A 13,716-nucleotide genomic window follows, 5' to 3' on the forward strand; every position below is an offset into this window, starting at 1 on the left:
CAGAGTCTTGAGTTAAGATCCTCGGATTCGAGTCTTGAGTTAAGATCCTAGAGTCTTGAGTTAAGATCCTAGAGTCTTGAGTTAAGATCCTAAAGCCTTGAGTTAAGATCCTAGAGTCTTGAGTTAAGATCATAGAGTCTTGAGTTAAGATCCTAGGGTCTTGAGTTAATATCCTCGGGTCTTGAGTTAATATCCTCGGGTCTTGAGTTAAGATCCTAGAGTCTTGAGTTAAGATCCTCGGGCTCGAGTCTTGAGTTAAGATCCTAGAGTCTTGAGTTAAGATCCTAGAGTCTTGAGTTAAGATCCTGAAGCCTTGAGTTAAGATCCTAGAGTCTTGAGTTAAGATCATAGAGTCTTGAGTTAATATCCTCGGGTCTTGAGTTAAGATCCTAGAGTCTTGAGTTAAGATCCTAGAGTCTTGAGTTAAGATCCTAGAGTCTTGAGTTAAGATCCTAGAGTCTTGAGTTAAGATCCTAGAGTCTTGAGTTAAGATCCTAGAGTCTTGAGTTAAGATCCTAGAGTCTTGAGTTAAGATCCTGGAGTCTTGAGTTCAAGCCTATGCTGAGCCGTTGAATTAACACCAGGCGGTTCACCTCAGCCTGCCATCCTGATGAGGTCAGCAAAATGAGTACCAGCTGGCTGGTAATGGAGCACCGCATCACTGACACAGCTGCACCCACAGAAAATGATGCAGCCAAACAGCCACAGGCTGCATACAAATAAATAAATAATAAATTTCCTTTACACAACCTTAACACAACCTCAACCGGTGTCGAACTTTTACTTAGAGGATAAGACCGATCAATTTATTGTCTCAAAGTGGTTTGGCCTTTGCGAATACAAAACGTAACGGGATTCGATTCCGAATTCAGCCTGGTAGTTGCAAACCCACTGAGCTGCTGATACAGCCAGTGGCGAAAGTTCTGGCGATAACTCGCCCCCTCTTTGCCTCTGACAATCCACCTTGTACCTGACGAATGATAAATCTTGGCCAGGTGCTTTGGCAAGATTAATTTTGAATCAAGGTCGGGTGTCCTGATTGTCCATGCATGACAAGACCTTCCGTCGACTGTAACCGTCGCACGAGACCTTCACAATTCAAAAAAAAACGAGTCATAACCAAGCTAGACCTGGTGAGAAGCAGAGGCGACCGATGTGGGACAGACACGCAGATGCCACCACCGTAGCCTACATACCGGAGGTAATCACGCCGGCAAAGGATGAGGTTGGCACGGGTGTAGAGCGTCGACCCAACCTCTCCGAGGCGACAATCACAGCACGCACACTTGAGGCAGTCCTCATGCCAGTACTTGTCTAATGCCTTGAGGAGGTAGCGGTCCTTGATCTTGCGATTGCAGCCCGCGCAGCCCTTGGGCTTCCCGTCTGGCTGGACCGAGAGCATCTGGACAGCTGTGAAAGCATGGCAAACTGAACATCAAGCTCAGTCCTGTACGTCCAGAGCACCAGACTTGACTTCCTAGTTCAGAATGCATCATTTAATGGGAAGTGTTATCACCACCTTGTGATGAGATAAAAAGCAGGCTGGAAGGATGGTCTACTCTAGACTCGAGAGCAGAGGTAGGCACACTCACCTCCAAGCTGTCCAGCCTGGGTTCCAATCTCGACCCAGCTATAAACTGTCGTCCCAGTGTCGCACAGGTGGAATGATTCATCAGTGTGTGTGCCATCCTTCAGATGGATGTTAAACTGGCCTTCGTGACGAGTCGGCGAGCTATCGCCACCACCCAGAACAAATTACAAATTCCCGCCTCAACTACTCAGTTGTGCATCAGGCCTGGCCAGCCGGTTCGGGAAGGGCTTGGGCCAAAAACATCCACCGGCCAATCTGACAAGAACTTGGGAATAATTACGTGCAAAGCCCAATAGTTTTACTTCGAATTGTGCAAAGCTTCAAAGAGGCAAACATATCGTCCAAATTGATGTCATTGAAGATGTCAAGAGTAGCAATGGATGAATAAAAGGGTGTGCGCAATATCAAACCAACCTCTTGCATCGTACTTGGGTGTAATGGATAAATGACCAAAAGGGTGTGCACAATATCAAAGCAACCACTTGCATCGTACTCGGGTGTAGTGGATAAATTACTAAAAGGGCGTGCGCAATATCAAAGCAACCTCTTGCATCGTACTTGGGTGTCGTGGATAAATGACTAAAAGGGTGTGCGCAATATCAAAGCAACTTCATGCATCGTACTTGGTTGTAGTGGATAAATGAATAAAAGGGTGTGTGCAATATCAAAGCAATCTCTTGCATCATACTTGGGTGTCGTGGATAAATGACTAAAAGGGTGTGCACGATATCAAAGCAACCTCTTGCATCCTACTTGGGTGTGGTGGATAAATGACTAAAAGGATGTGCGCAATATCAAAGCCACCTCTTGCATCATACTTGGGTGTAGTGGATAAATGACGAAAAGGGTGTGCGCAATATCAAAGCAACCTGTTGCATCATACTTGGGTGTAGTGGATAAATGATTAAAGGGTGTGCACAATATCAAAGCAAGCTCTTGCATCGTACTTGGGTGTAGTGGATAAATGACTAAAAGGGGGTGTGCAATATCAAAGCAACCTCTTGCATCGTACTTGGGTGTTGTGGATAAATGACTAAAAGGGTGTGCGCAATATCAAAGCAACCTCTTGCATCGTACTTGGGTGTAGTGGATAAATGACTAAAAGGGTGTGCGCAATATCAAAGCAACCTCTTGCATCATACTTGGGTGTCGTGGATAAATGACTAAAAGGTTGTGCGCAATATCAAAGCAACCTCTTGCATCATACTTGGGTGTTGTGGATAAATGACTAAAAGGGTGTGCGCAATATCAAAGCAAGCTCTTACATTGTACTTGGGTGTCGTGGATATATGACTAAAAGGGTATGCACAATATCAAAGCAACCTCTTGCATCGTACTTGAGTGTAGTGGATAAATGACTAAAATGGTGTGCACAATATCAAAGCAACCTCTTGCATCGTACTTGGGTGTCATGGATAAATTACTGAAAGGGTGTGCACAATATCAAAGCAACCTCTTGCTTCGTACTTGGGTGTTGTGGATAAATGACCAAAAGGGTGTGCACAAAATCAAAGCAACCTCTTGCATCGTACTTGGGTGTAGTGGATAAATTACTAAAAGGGTGTGCGCAATATCAAAGCAACCTCTTGCATCATACTTGGGTATAGTGGATAAATGACTAAAAGGGTGTGCACGATATCAAAGCAACCTCTTGCATCGTACTTGGGTGTAGTGGATAAATGACTAAAAGGTTGTGCGCAATATCAAAGCAACCTCTTCCATCGTACTTGGGTGTTGTAGATAAATGACTGAAAGGGTGTGCGCAATATCAAAGCAACCTCTTGCATCATACTTGGGTGTCGTGGATAAATGACTTAAAGTGTGTGCACAATATCAAAGCAACCTCTTGCATCGTACTTGGGTGTAGTGGATAAATGACTAAAAGGGTGTGCGCAATATCAAAGCAACCTCTTGCATCGTACTTGGATGTAGTGGATAAATGACTAAAAGGGTGTGTGCAATATCAAAGCCACCTCTTGCATCATACTTGGTTGTTGTGGTCAAATGACTAAAAGGGTGTGCGGAATATCAGAGCAACCTCTTGCATCATATTTGGGTGCAGTGGAAAAATGACTAAAAAGGTGTGCGCAATACCAAAGCAACCTCTTGCATCGTACTTGGGGGTAGTGGATAAATGGCAAAGGGTGTGTGCAATATCAAAGAAACCTCTTGCATCATACTTGGGTGTAGTGGAAAATGACTAAAGGGTGTGCGCAATATCAAAGCAACCTCTTGCATCGTACTTGGGTGTAGTGGATAAATGCCGAAAAGGCTGTGCGCAATATCAAAGCAACCTCTTGCATCATACTTGGGTGTCGTGGATAAATGACAAAAATGGTGTGCGCAATATCAAAGCAAGCTCTTGCATCGTATTTGAGTGTAGTGGATAAATGACTAAAATGGTGTGCACAATATCAAAGCAACCTCTTGCATCGTACTTGGGTGTAGTGGATAAATTACTAAAAGGGTGTGCGCAATATCAAAGCAACCTCTTGCATCATACTTGGGTGTAGTGGATAAATGACTAAAAGGGTGTGCACGATATCAAAGCAACCTCTTGCATCGTACTTGGGTGTAGTGGATAAATGACTAAAAGGTTGTGCGCAATATCAAAGCAACCTCTTCCATCGTACTTGGGTGTTGTATATAAATGACTGAAAGGGTGTGCGCATTATCAAAGCAACCTCTTGCATCATACTTGGGTGTAGTGGATAAATAACTTAAAGTGTGTGCGCAATATCAAAGCAACCTCTTCCATCGTACTTGGGTGTTGTATATAAATGACTGAAAGGGTGTGCGCAATATCAAAGCAACCTCTTGCATCATACTTGGGTGTAGTGGATAAATGACTTAAAGTGTGTGCGCAATATCAAAGCAACCTCTTGCATCGTACTTGGATGTAGTGGATAAATGACTAAAAGGGTGTGTGCAATATCAAAGCAACCTCTTGCATCATACTTGGTTGTTGTGGACAAATGACTAAAAGGGTGTGCGCAATATCAAAGCAACCTCTTGCATCATACTTGGGTGTAGTGGATAAATGACTAAAAGGGTGTGCACGATATCAAAGCAACCTCTTGCATCGTACTTGAGTGTAGTGGATAAATGAATAAAAGGTTGTGCGCAATATCAAAGCAACCTCTTCCATCGTACTTGGGTGTTGTAGATAAATGACTGAAAGGGTGTGCGCAATATCAAAGCAACCTCTTGCATCATACTTGGGTGTAGTGGATAAATGACTTAAAGTATGTGCACAATATCAAAGCAACCTCTTGCATCGTACTTGGGTGTAGTGGATAAATGACTAAAAGGGTGTGCGCAATATCAAAGCAACCTCTTGCATCGTACTTGGATGTAGTGGATAAATGACTAAAATGGTGTGCGCAATATCAAAGCAACCTCTTGCATCATACTTGGTTGTTGTGGACAAATGACTAAAAGGGTGTGTGGAATATGAGAGCAACCTCTTGCATCATACTTGGGTGCATAGGAAAAATGACTAAAAGGGTGTGCGCAATATCAAAGCAACCTCTTGCATCGTACTTGGGGGTAGTCGATAAATGACAAAGGGTGTGCGCAATATCAAAGTACAAAGTATCAAAGTATCAAAGTATCAAAAATATCAAAGCACATTATCATCGTACTTGGGTGAAGTGGATAAATGACAAAGGGTGTGCGCAATATCAAAGCAACCTCTTGCAGCGTACTTGGGTGTAGTGGATAAATGCCGAAAAGGCTGTGCGCAATATCAAAGCAACCTCTTGTATCATACTTGGTTGTAGTGGATAAATGACTAAAAGGGTGTGCGCAATATCAAAGCAACCTCTTGCATCATACTTGGGTGTCGTGGATAAATGACAAAAAGGGTGTGCGCAATATCAAAGCAAGCTCTTGCATCGCACTTGGGTGTAGTGGATAAATGACTAAAAGGGTGTGGGCAATATCAAACCAACCTCTTGAATCGTACTTGGGTGTAGTGGATAAATGACTAAAAGGGTGTGGGCAATATCACGGCAACCTCTTGCATCATACTTGGGTGTAGTGGATAAATGACTAAAAGGGTGTGCACAATATCAAAGCAACCTCTTGCATCGTACTTGGGTGTAGTGGATAAATGACCAAAAGGGTGTGCACAATATCAAAGCAACCACTTGCATCGTACTCGGGTGTAGTGCATAAATTACTAAAAGGGTGTGCGCAATATCAAAGCAACCTCTTGCATCGTACTTGGGTGTCGTGGATAAATGACTAAAAGGGTGTGCGCAATATCAAAGCAACTTCTTTCATCGTACTTGGTTGTAGTGGATAAATGAATAAAAAGGTGTGCGCAATATCAAAGCAACCTCTTGCATCATACTTGGGTGTAGTGGATAAATGACTAAAAGGGTGTGCACGATATCAAAGCAACCTCTTGCATCCTACTTGGGTGTGGTGGATAAATGACGAAAAGGATGTGCGCAATATCAAAGCAACCTCTTGCATCATACTTGGGTGTAGTGGATAAATGACTAAAAGGGTGTGCGCAATATCAAAGCAAGCTCTTGCATCGTACTTGGGTGTAGTGGATAAATGACTAAAAGGGTGTGCGCAATATCAAAGCAACCTCTTGCATCGTACTTGGGTGTCGTGGATCAATGACTAAAAGGGTGGGCGCAATATCAAAGCAACCTCTTGCATCGTACTTGGGTGTTGTGGATAAATGACTAAAAGGGTGTGCACAATATCAAAGCAACCTCTTGCATCATACTTGGGTGTCGTGGATAAATGACTAAAAGGGTGTGCGCAATATCAAAGCAACCTCTTGCATCATACTTGGGTGTTGTGGATAAATGACTAAAAGGGTGTGCGCAATATCAAAGCAAGCTCTTGCATTGTACTTGGGTGTCGTGGATAAATGACTAAAAGGGTGTGCACAATATCAAAGCAACCTCTTGCATCGTACTTGAGTGTAGTGGATAAATGACTAAAATGGTGTGCACAATATCAAAGCAACCTCTTGCATCGTACTTGGGTGTCATGGATAAATTACTGAAAGGGTGTGCACAATATCAAAGAAACCTCTTGCTTCGTACTTGGGTGTTGTGGATAAATGACCAAAAGGGTGTGCACAATATCAAAGCAACCTCTTGCATCGTACTTGGGTGTAGTGAATAAATTACTAAAAGGGTGTGCACAATATCAAAGCAACCTCTTGCATCATACTTGGGTGTAGTGGATAAATGACTAAAAGGGTGTGCACGATATCAAAGCAACCTCTTGCATCGTACTTGGGTGTAGTGGATAAATGACTAAAAGGTTGTGCGCAATATCAAAGCAACCTCTTCCATCGTATTTGGGTGTTGTAGATAAATGACTGAAAGGGTGTGCGCAATATCAAAGCAACCTCTTGCATCATACTTGGGTGTAGTGGATAAATGACTTAAAGGGTGTGCACAATATCAAAGCAACCTCTTGCATCGTACTTGGGTGTAGTAGATAAATGACTAAAAGGGTGTGCGCCATATCAAAGCAACCTCTTGCATCGTACTTGGGTGTCGTGAATAACTGACTAAAAGGGTGTGCGCAATATCAAAACAACCTCTTGCATCATACTTGGGTGTAGTGGATAAATGACGAAAAGGGTGTGCGCAATATCAAAGCAACCTCTTGTATCATACTTGGGTGTAGTGGATAAATGACTAAAAGGGTGTGCGCAATATCAAAGCAAGCTCTTGCATCGTACTTGGGTGTAGTGGATAAATTACTAAAAGGGTGTGCGCAATATCAAAGCAACCTCTTGCATCATACTTGGGTGTAGTGGATAAATGACTAAAAGGTTGTGCGCAATATCAAAGCAACCTCTTGCATCATACTTCGGTGTTGTGGATAAATGACGAAAAGGGTGTGCGCAATATCAAAGCAAGCTCTTGCATTGTACTTGGGTGTCGTGGCTAAATGACTAAAAGGGTGTGCACAATATAAAAGCAACCTCCTGCATCGTACTTGAGTGTAGTGGATAAATGACTAAAATGGTGTGCAGTGCACAATATCAAAGCAACCTCTTGCATTGTACTTGGGTGTCATGGATAAATGACTAAAAGGGTGTGCACAATATCAAAGCAACCTCTTGCTTCGTACTTGGGTGTTGTGGATAAATGACCAAAAGGGTGTGCACAATATGAAAGCAACCACTTGCATCGTACTCGGGTGTAGTGGATAAATTACTAAAAGGGTGTGTGCAATATCAAAGCAACCACTTTCATCGTACTCGGGTGTAGTGGATAAATTACTAAAAGGGTGTGCGCAATATCAAAGCAACCTCTTGCATCGTACTTGGGTGTTGTGGATAAATGACTAAAAGTGTGTGTGCAATATCAAAGCAACCTCTTGCATCATACTTGGGTGTAGTGGATAAATGACTAAAAGGGTGTGCACAATATCAAAGCAACCTCTTGCATCGTACTTGGGTGTAGTGGATAAAGGCTCAAACCATGGCCTTTGGATGCAAGGAAAGCACAACACGCCGCAAGACAAAGTCCGCACTAGAAACCGAAAGTGGGCACAAGCGCTTTGATGTCGTTGTAGAAATATTAGAGCATCTTTTGCCCTGGAACCCCTCCCTTTAGTGGCATTAGGGTTATTCACTTTCCATCAAAGGAAAACGTGGAGGCAGCACAACGAGCAGCGCTGCCTAATGGAACCATGCCTCTTTCTAGTTGCGCGGCTGATAGAGAGACGGCAGTTTGTTTCTAACAACTGGCTTCAATGGAGCCGGTGCACAAAACTCTCCCCTAGGTCAGCGCTCCTTGTTAGCTGGACACGCCTCGCGTGTTCGGATTTCAGGCCAATTTGCTTTGCTGCATGTTGGGCGGTCGCTCGGCCATGCATGGCGGCAGTGCGCACGCACACACACACACACACACACTCCTGAATGGAGCGAATGTGAGCAAACGTGTGGCGCCGAGAGCTCAATGGTCTTTGGCAAGATGCGCGATGGTCTTACTGTTCGGTCTACCAAAAGCTACCAGCTACATGGGAAGGCACTCTGCAAGTACCTTCTGACATGGCCGGTGCAGCAAATTATCTCAGCTCCCCCTCCAAGATAACTTTAGGGAGCCGGGGAGGAGCACGCGAGTACATATATTGAGCTACTTAGGCCGTCAAACTTGAGAATAGCATTCCCAATTTGGCAGCTTTCCACGTCATTTTGCGGGGAACAAAAGCTAAACAGAAGAACGCCATTCCGTCTGAGAAACAACCTCGACACCCCAGGGGGAATGTCATTTCATTATACGGGTTGAAACCACAGGCCGAATGGCAAAACGTGCGGTTGACATCATTCCACTGGATGGTTGCTTCCACTTCTTCCAAGAAAGACTGCAAAAAAAAAAAAAAATAGGAAAGCATCTCCACAGCTACGAGAACAAAACTCTCCCAACCCCACCTGAAAATGCCAAAGCAATATGTAACGTTAATTGCTCTTGATAAACGCAGCCTCATTATCGGTGAAAAACGGCTCCGCCGGGAATACCGACAGCTGCAGCTTGTTGACAAAACAAGTCCCAACTGGATGGAGAACTTGGAGGTAGGGCTGGGTTCCCACCAGAATTGTCTATTCCCTTGGGTTGCAATCAACAGGCAAAGGGCCTTTAGCGCGCAGCACTCCTTTTCTCAGACGCCAATAAGGATGAAGGAAACAGTTGTTGTGTTTTTTCTTTTTGGCGGATACACTTCTTGCGGAATTGCATGCGTTGCCCAGACACCTTTCCGGCGAACTGCGTGGAGCCTCCGTCGGCGACGTCTCGCTCATGCTCCCAATTAAGGAGGTCAACTTCTGCAGTCCGCAGCCTGTCGGATTTGCTTCTTATGATCACTCGGGAGGAGGGATGCAGGCCTGGCTGGGAGAGGTCAGAGAGAGGCGTGGGTGGAGCAGGAGGAGGGATGCAGGTCTGGCTGGGAGAGGTCAGAGAGAGGAGTGGGTAGAGCAGGAGGAGGGATGCAGGTCTGGCTGGGAGAGGTCAGAGAGAGGAGTGGGTAGAGCAGGAGGAGGGATGCAGGTCTGGCTGGGAGAGGTCAGAGAGAGGAGTGGGTAGAGCAGGAGGAGGGATGCAGATCTGGCTGGTAGACGTCAGAGAGAGAGGAGTGGGTAGAGCAGGAGGAGGGATGCAGGTCTGGCTGGTAGACGTCAGAGGGAGGAGTGGGTAGAGCAGGAGGAGGGATGCAGGTCTGGCTGGGAGAGGTCAGAGAGAGGAGTGGGTAGAGCAGGAGGAGGGATGCAGGTCTGGCTGGTAGACGTCAGAGGGAGGAGTGGGTAGAGCAGGAGGAGGGATGCAGGTCTGGCTGGGAGAGGTCAGAGAGAGCAGGGGGTAGAGCAGGAGGAGGGATGCAGGTCTGGCTGGGAGAGATCAGAGAGAGGAGTGGGTAGAGCAGGAGGAGGGATGCAGGTCTGGCTGGGAGAGGTCAGAGAGAGAGGAGTGGGTAGAGCAGGAGGAGGGATGCAGGTCTGGCTGGGAGAGGTCAGAGAGAGGAGTGGGTAGAGCAGGAGGAGGGATGCAGGTCTGGCTGGGAGAGGTCAGAGAGAGGAGTGGGTAGAGCAGGAGGAGGGATGCAGGTCTGGCTGGGAGAGGTCAGAGAGAGGAGTGGGAAGAGCAGGAGGAGGGATGAAGGTCTGGGTGGGAGAGGTCAGAGAGAGGAGTGGGAAGAGCAGGAGGAGGGATGCAAGTCGGGCTGGGAGAGGTCAGAGAGAGGAGTGGGTAGAGCAGGAGGAGGGATGCAAGTCTGGCTGGGAGAGGTCAGAGAGAGGAGTGGGTAGTGCAGGAGGAGGGATGCAGGTCTGGCTGGGAGAGGTCAGAGAGAGGAGTGGGTAGAGCAGGAGGAGGGATGCAAGTCTGGCTGGGAGAGGCCAGAGAGAGGAGTGGGTCGTGTAGGAGGAGGGATGCAGGTCTGGCTGGGAGAGGTCAGAGAGAGGAGTGGGTAGTGCAGGAGGAGGGATGCAAGTCTAGTTGGGAGAGGTCAGAGAGAGGAGTGGGTAGAGCAGGAGGGGGGATGCAAGTCTGTTTGGGAGAGGTCAGAGAGAGGAGTGGGTAGAGCAGGAGGAGGGATGCAAGTCTAGTTGGGAGAGGTCAGAGAGAGGAGTGGGTAGAGCAGGAGGAGGGATGCAAGTCTGTTTGGGAGAGGTCAGAGAGAGGAGTGGGTAGAGCAGGAGGAGGGATGCAAGTCTGTTTGGGAGAGGTCAGAGAGAGGAGTGGGTAGAGCAGGAGGAGGGATGCAAGTCTGTTTGGGAGAGGTCAGAGAGAGGAGTGGGTAGAGCAGGAGGAGGGATGCAAGTCTAGTTGGGAGAGGTCAGAGAGAGGAGTGGGTAGAGCAGGAGGAGGGATGCAAGTCTGGTTGGGAGAGGTCAGAGAGAGGAGTGGGTAGTATTCTGAGCACCCTAAAAGATTGCATGACAGACTTTTGAGAGAAGAAACAGGTGCCTTTAAAGGGTTTCGAAGAGGCCGTGCAACGTCCATCTGCGGAATGGGAATTACACAAGGAGGGGAAAATGGAGTGCGTGTTAGGGGAGGGAAATGTTGGATGGGGGAGAGTAGTGAACTGGGTGAGAAGAAGTCAACGAGATTCCAGGGTTGGTCAACTTGAACCTGCGCCATGAAGTTGCGGTCTTATTAGTCCACTCTGACAGAAAATTACAGACAAAAGGTTTATTCCCCCTGAAAACTCTGGAAGTGCGATAACAAGCTTTCCTCTCGAGGATAAATTAAAGCTCGTACCGTGCCAGCACAGCAGCCCGCTGCTGCGTGTAATTATGGCGGGAACACGGCGGAGCGGGAGCGCGCGACTCCGAGCCCTGGGCCGCCGCTCAAACAAGTTCCTGTCCGTGACAGAAACGTACCGGCCACGTACGTAACGGCGGCTACGTGCGATCGATCCATCGCCATGAATGCCATGCGTGCCCTGGATGCAATTGGCTGAAACGAATGGAAACAAATGCCGGTGTTTTCATCGTTACTTTTATGAGCGACGCCCTCGCTCTTCTCCTCGCGGCGGAAGAGAAGAGGGAGAGCGACACCAACACGCGGCTCCGCGGGGCGTCTGCGGTCCGTTCGAACAAGCGGCGGCAGCGCCAGTGAGAGACCGTCACGCCGCACGAGCCGCCTCTCCGGCGATCGCATTAACCCCTTCGCGCATCCACTCCCCGAGTCCCCGGGCCTAATCGGAGGCGTCGTCACCGGGCCGCATGTTTCCCACAAGCCACGGGAATCACGTCGGGACGGCGACGGGCTCGGGCGAGCGGGAAGCGCAGCCGCGTGCGCGGCACAATCGGGACCGCGCGGGACGCGACACGAGCCGCGACACGACTCTCGACACGAGCCGCGACACGAGCCGCGAGCGTTCGACGGGTGGAAAGGGTGAGCGTACCGTACCGTACCGTTCATACTCCAGCAGAAAAAGCGTGTGCGGAAAGCGGCTGCGGCCCGATCGGCGAGGCTTTGAAGTCGTCGGTCGCTAGCGTAATGCAGCCATCAGCGACGCGGGCACGGCGGCACTCTGGGGACTATCTTCCGTTGCGAGGAGCTTAAAAACCCATTGTATAAATGCATAGCCCAACCCGAGCCAATCACCATCACCCAATTAGTGGAATTTAATCACACCCATTTCATTACGCGCCGGTCTTCGAGGCGGACCCGGCGCGGGGCTGGGAAGCGCTGGGCGCGGTCGCGCCGACGGCCGGACACGCACGGCCCGCGGGCAGGTCAAAGCCAGGCCCGGCCCGGAGAGGAAGCGCGAGGCGGGTAGGGAGAGGGGGAGAGGGGGCGCGCGCGAAGCGTCAACGGTAGCGCTCGTGCCGGGAAGGGGGCAGCATCGTTGCGGCGCGCGCGCGTGGTCCCGGTGCCCCCCCTTCCCCACCCCCTCCGTCCTCCCCCTCCACCCCCAACAGTACGACACGCGCGCGTTCCCATGGTCTGCAGCTCGCGCGGACTTGGACTCACGGTACCAGGAGGACTCATGGCGAGGTAGTCGGGGTCCGTGGAAGTTCGAGTCCCGTGGAGAAAGTTACTTTCGCACTTTATGAAACAAACAATTTAAATAAACAACGAAATTAAAGAGCAGGTACATCGGTACACCTGTAGAGCCTTCTCCCAGGTAACCAGGATCCACGGCGTGACCCGGTTAACGTACACCGAGCGATGCCGGACACGCGTCCGCCGAGGGCACTGACCGGGCCCGGGGGCCGCCGTCGCACCAGCGGAAAGGCCAAGAGGAGGTGGCGGTTCAGGCGACGCGACGCGACTACACCTCGTGTGACTGTATCAGGTAGTGAAGGTGGATTTCTCAGCCCCGCCGACATCTCCCCGCCTTATCCTCGTCCAACCCGGCTTACCTATCCCAGGGAGATGTCGGGGGTGTTTGGGGGGGTAAGAAGGGAGGGAACGCAGATCGATGGAGAGGGCACGGCTAACGAGGACAATTAAATTAATTACCTTCACGGAGATGAGATTTCTCCAGCAAGCGGAATCCGACCCCACGCTGGGAAAACGACTGCTCTGCAATTAATGGCATCTGATTAGACACCTCTGTGCAAATCTTAGCTCCGAGTCGTTAAACTAATTAAACGTTAGAAACGCTCCTGTCCACATTAATGCCTCCTGCTGTAATTAATGGCTTTGGTTTCCAACCACGACCCCCTCCTCCGCCCCACGCTAACCCCCCCCCCTCACCCCCCGCCGCGAGACATGCAGCAAAAAGGCTTTTGTACCCCCCCCCCAATCAACGCCCCCGTTTTTTAACATCATGTCCGATTTTTCTCTCAGTGAAGAAGCGATTCACATGCGCCGAGGACCTTTCAATATGTGTGTCCTTGTGTGTGTGTGTGTGTGTGTGTGCTTGTGTATGTGTGTTTATGTGTGTGTGTCTTTATGTGTGTGTTTCTGTGTGTATGTGTGTGTGTGTGTGTGTGTGTGTGTGTCTGTGTCAGTATCACTATGTGTGTCCTTGTGTGTGTGTGTGTGTGTGTGTGTGTGTGTGTGTGTGTGTGTGTGTGTGTGTGTCTGTGTCAGTGTCAGTGTCAGTATGTGTGTCCTTGTGTGTGTGTATGTGTGTATGTGTTTCTATATGTGTGTTTGTGTGTGCACATGTCTCTGTGTGTG

General features: G+C 48.5%; 1 protein-coding gene across 1 annotated transcript in view; it reads right to left on the minus strand.

Moving 5' to 3' along the window:
• LMO3 (LIM domain only 3) overlaps positions 1-12,124 on the minus strand; it is a 174,191-nt gene extending 162,067 nt beyond the window's left edge. The window contains exons 1-2 of the mRNA XM_068102580.2: positions 11,997-12,124; positions 1,197-1,410 (exon numbers count right to left, since the gene is read on the minus strand). Of these exons, the coding sequence (XP_067958681.1) occupies positions 1,197-1,410; positions 11,997-12,003 (221 nt within the window). The 5' untranslated portion in view covers positions 12,004-12,124. The remainder of the gene's footprint in view (positions 1-1,196; positions 1,411-11,996) is intronic.
• Positions 12,125-13,716: the final 1,592 nt, after the last annotated feature.

This window comes from Myxine glutinosa, chromosome 1, assembly GCF_964187855.1.
Source record: "Myxine glutinosa chromosome 1, kmMyxGlut1.1, whole genome shotgun sequence".
NCBI lineage: Eukaryota > Metazoa > Chordata > Myxini > Myxiniformes > Myxinidae > Myxine > Myxine glutinosa.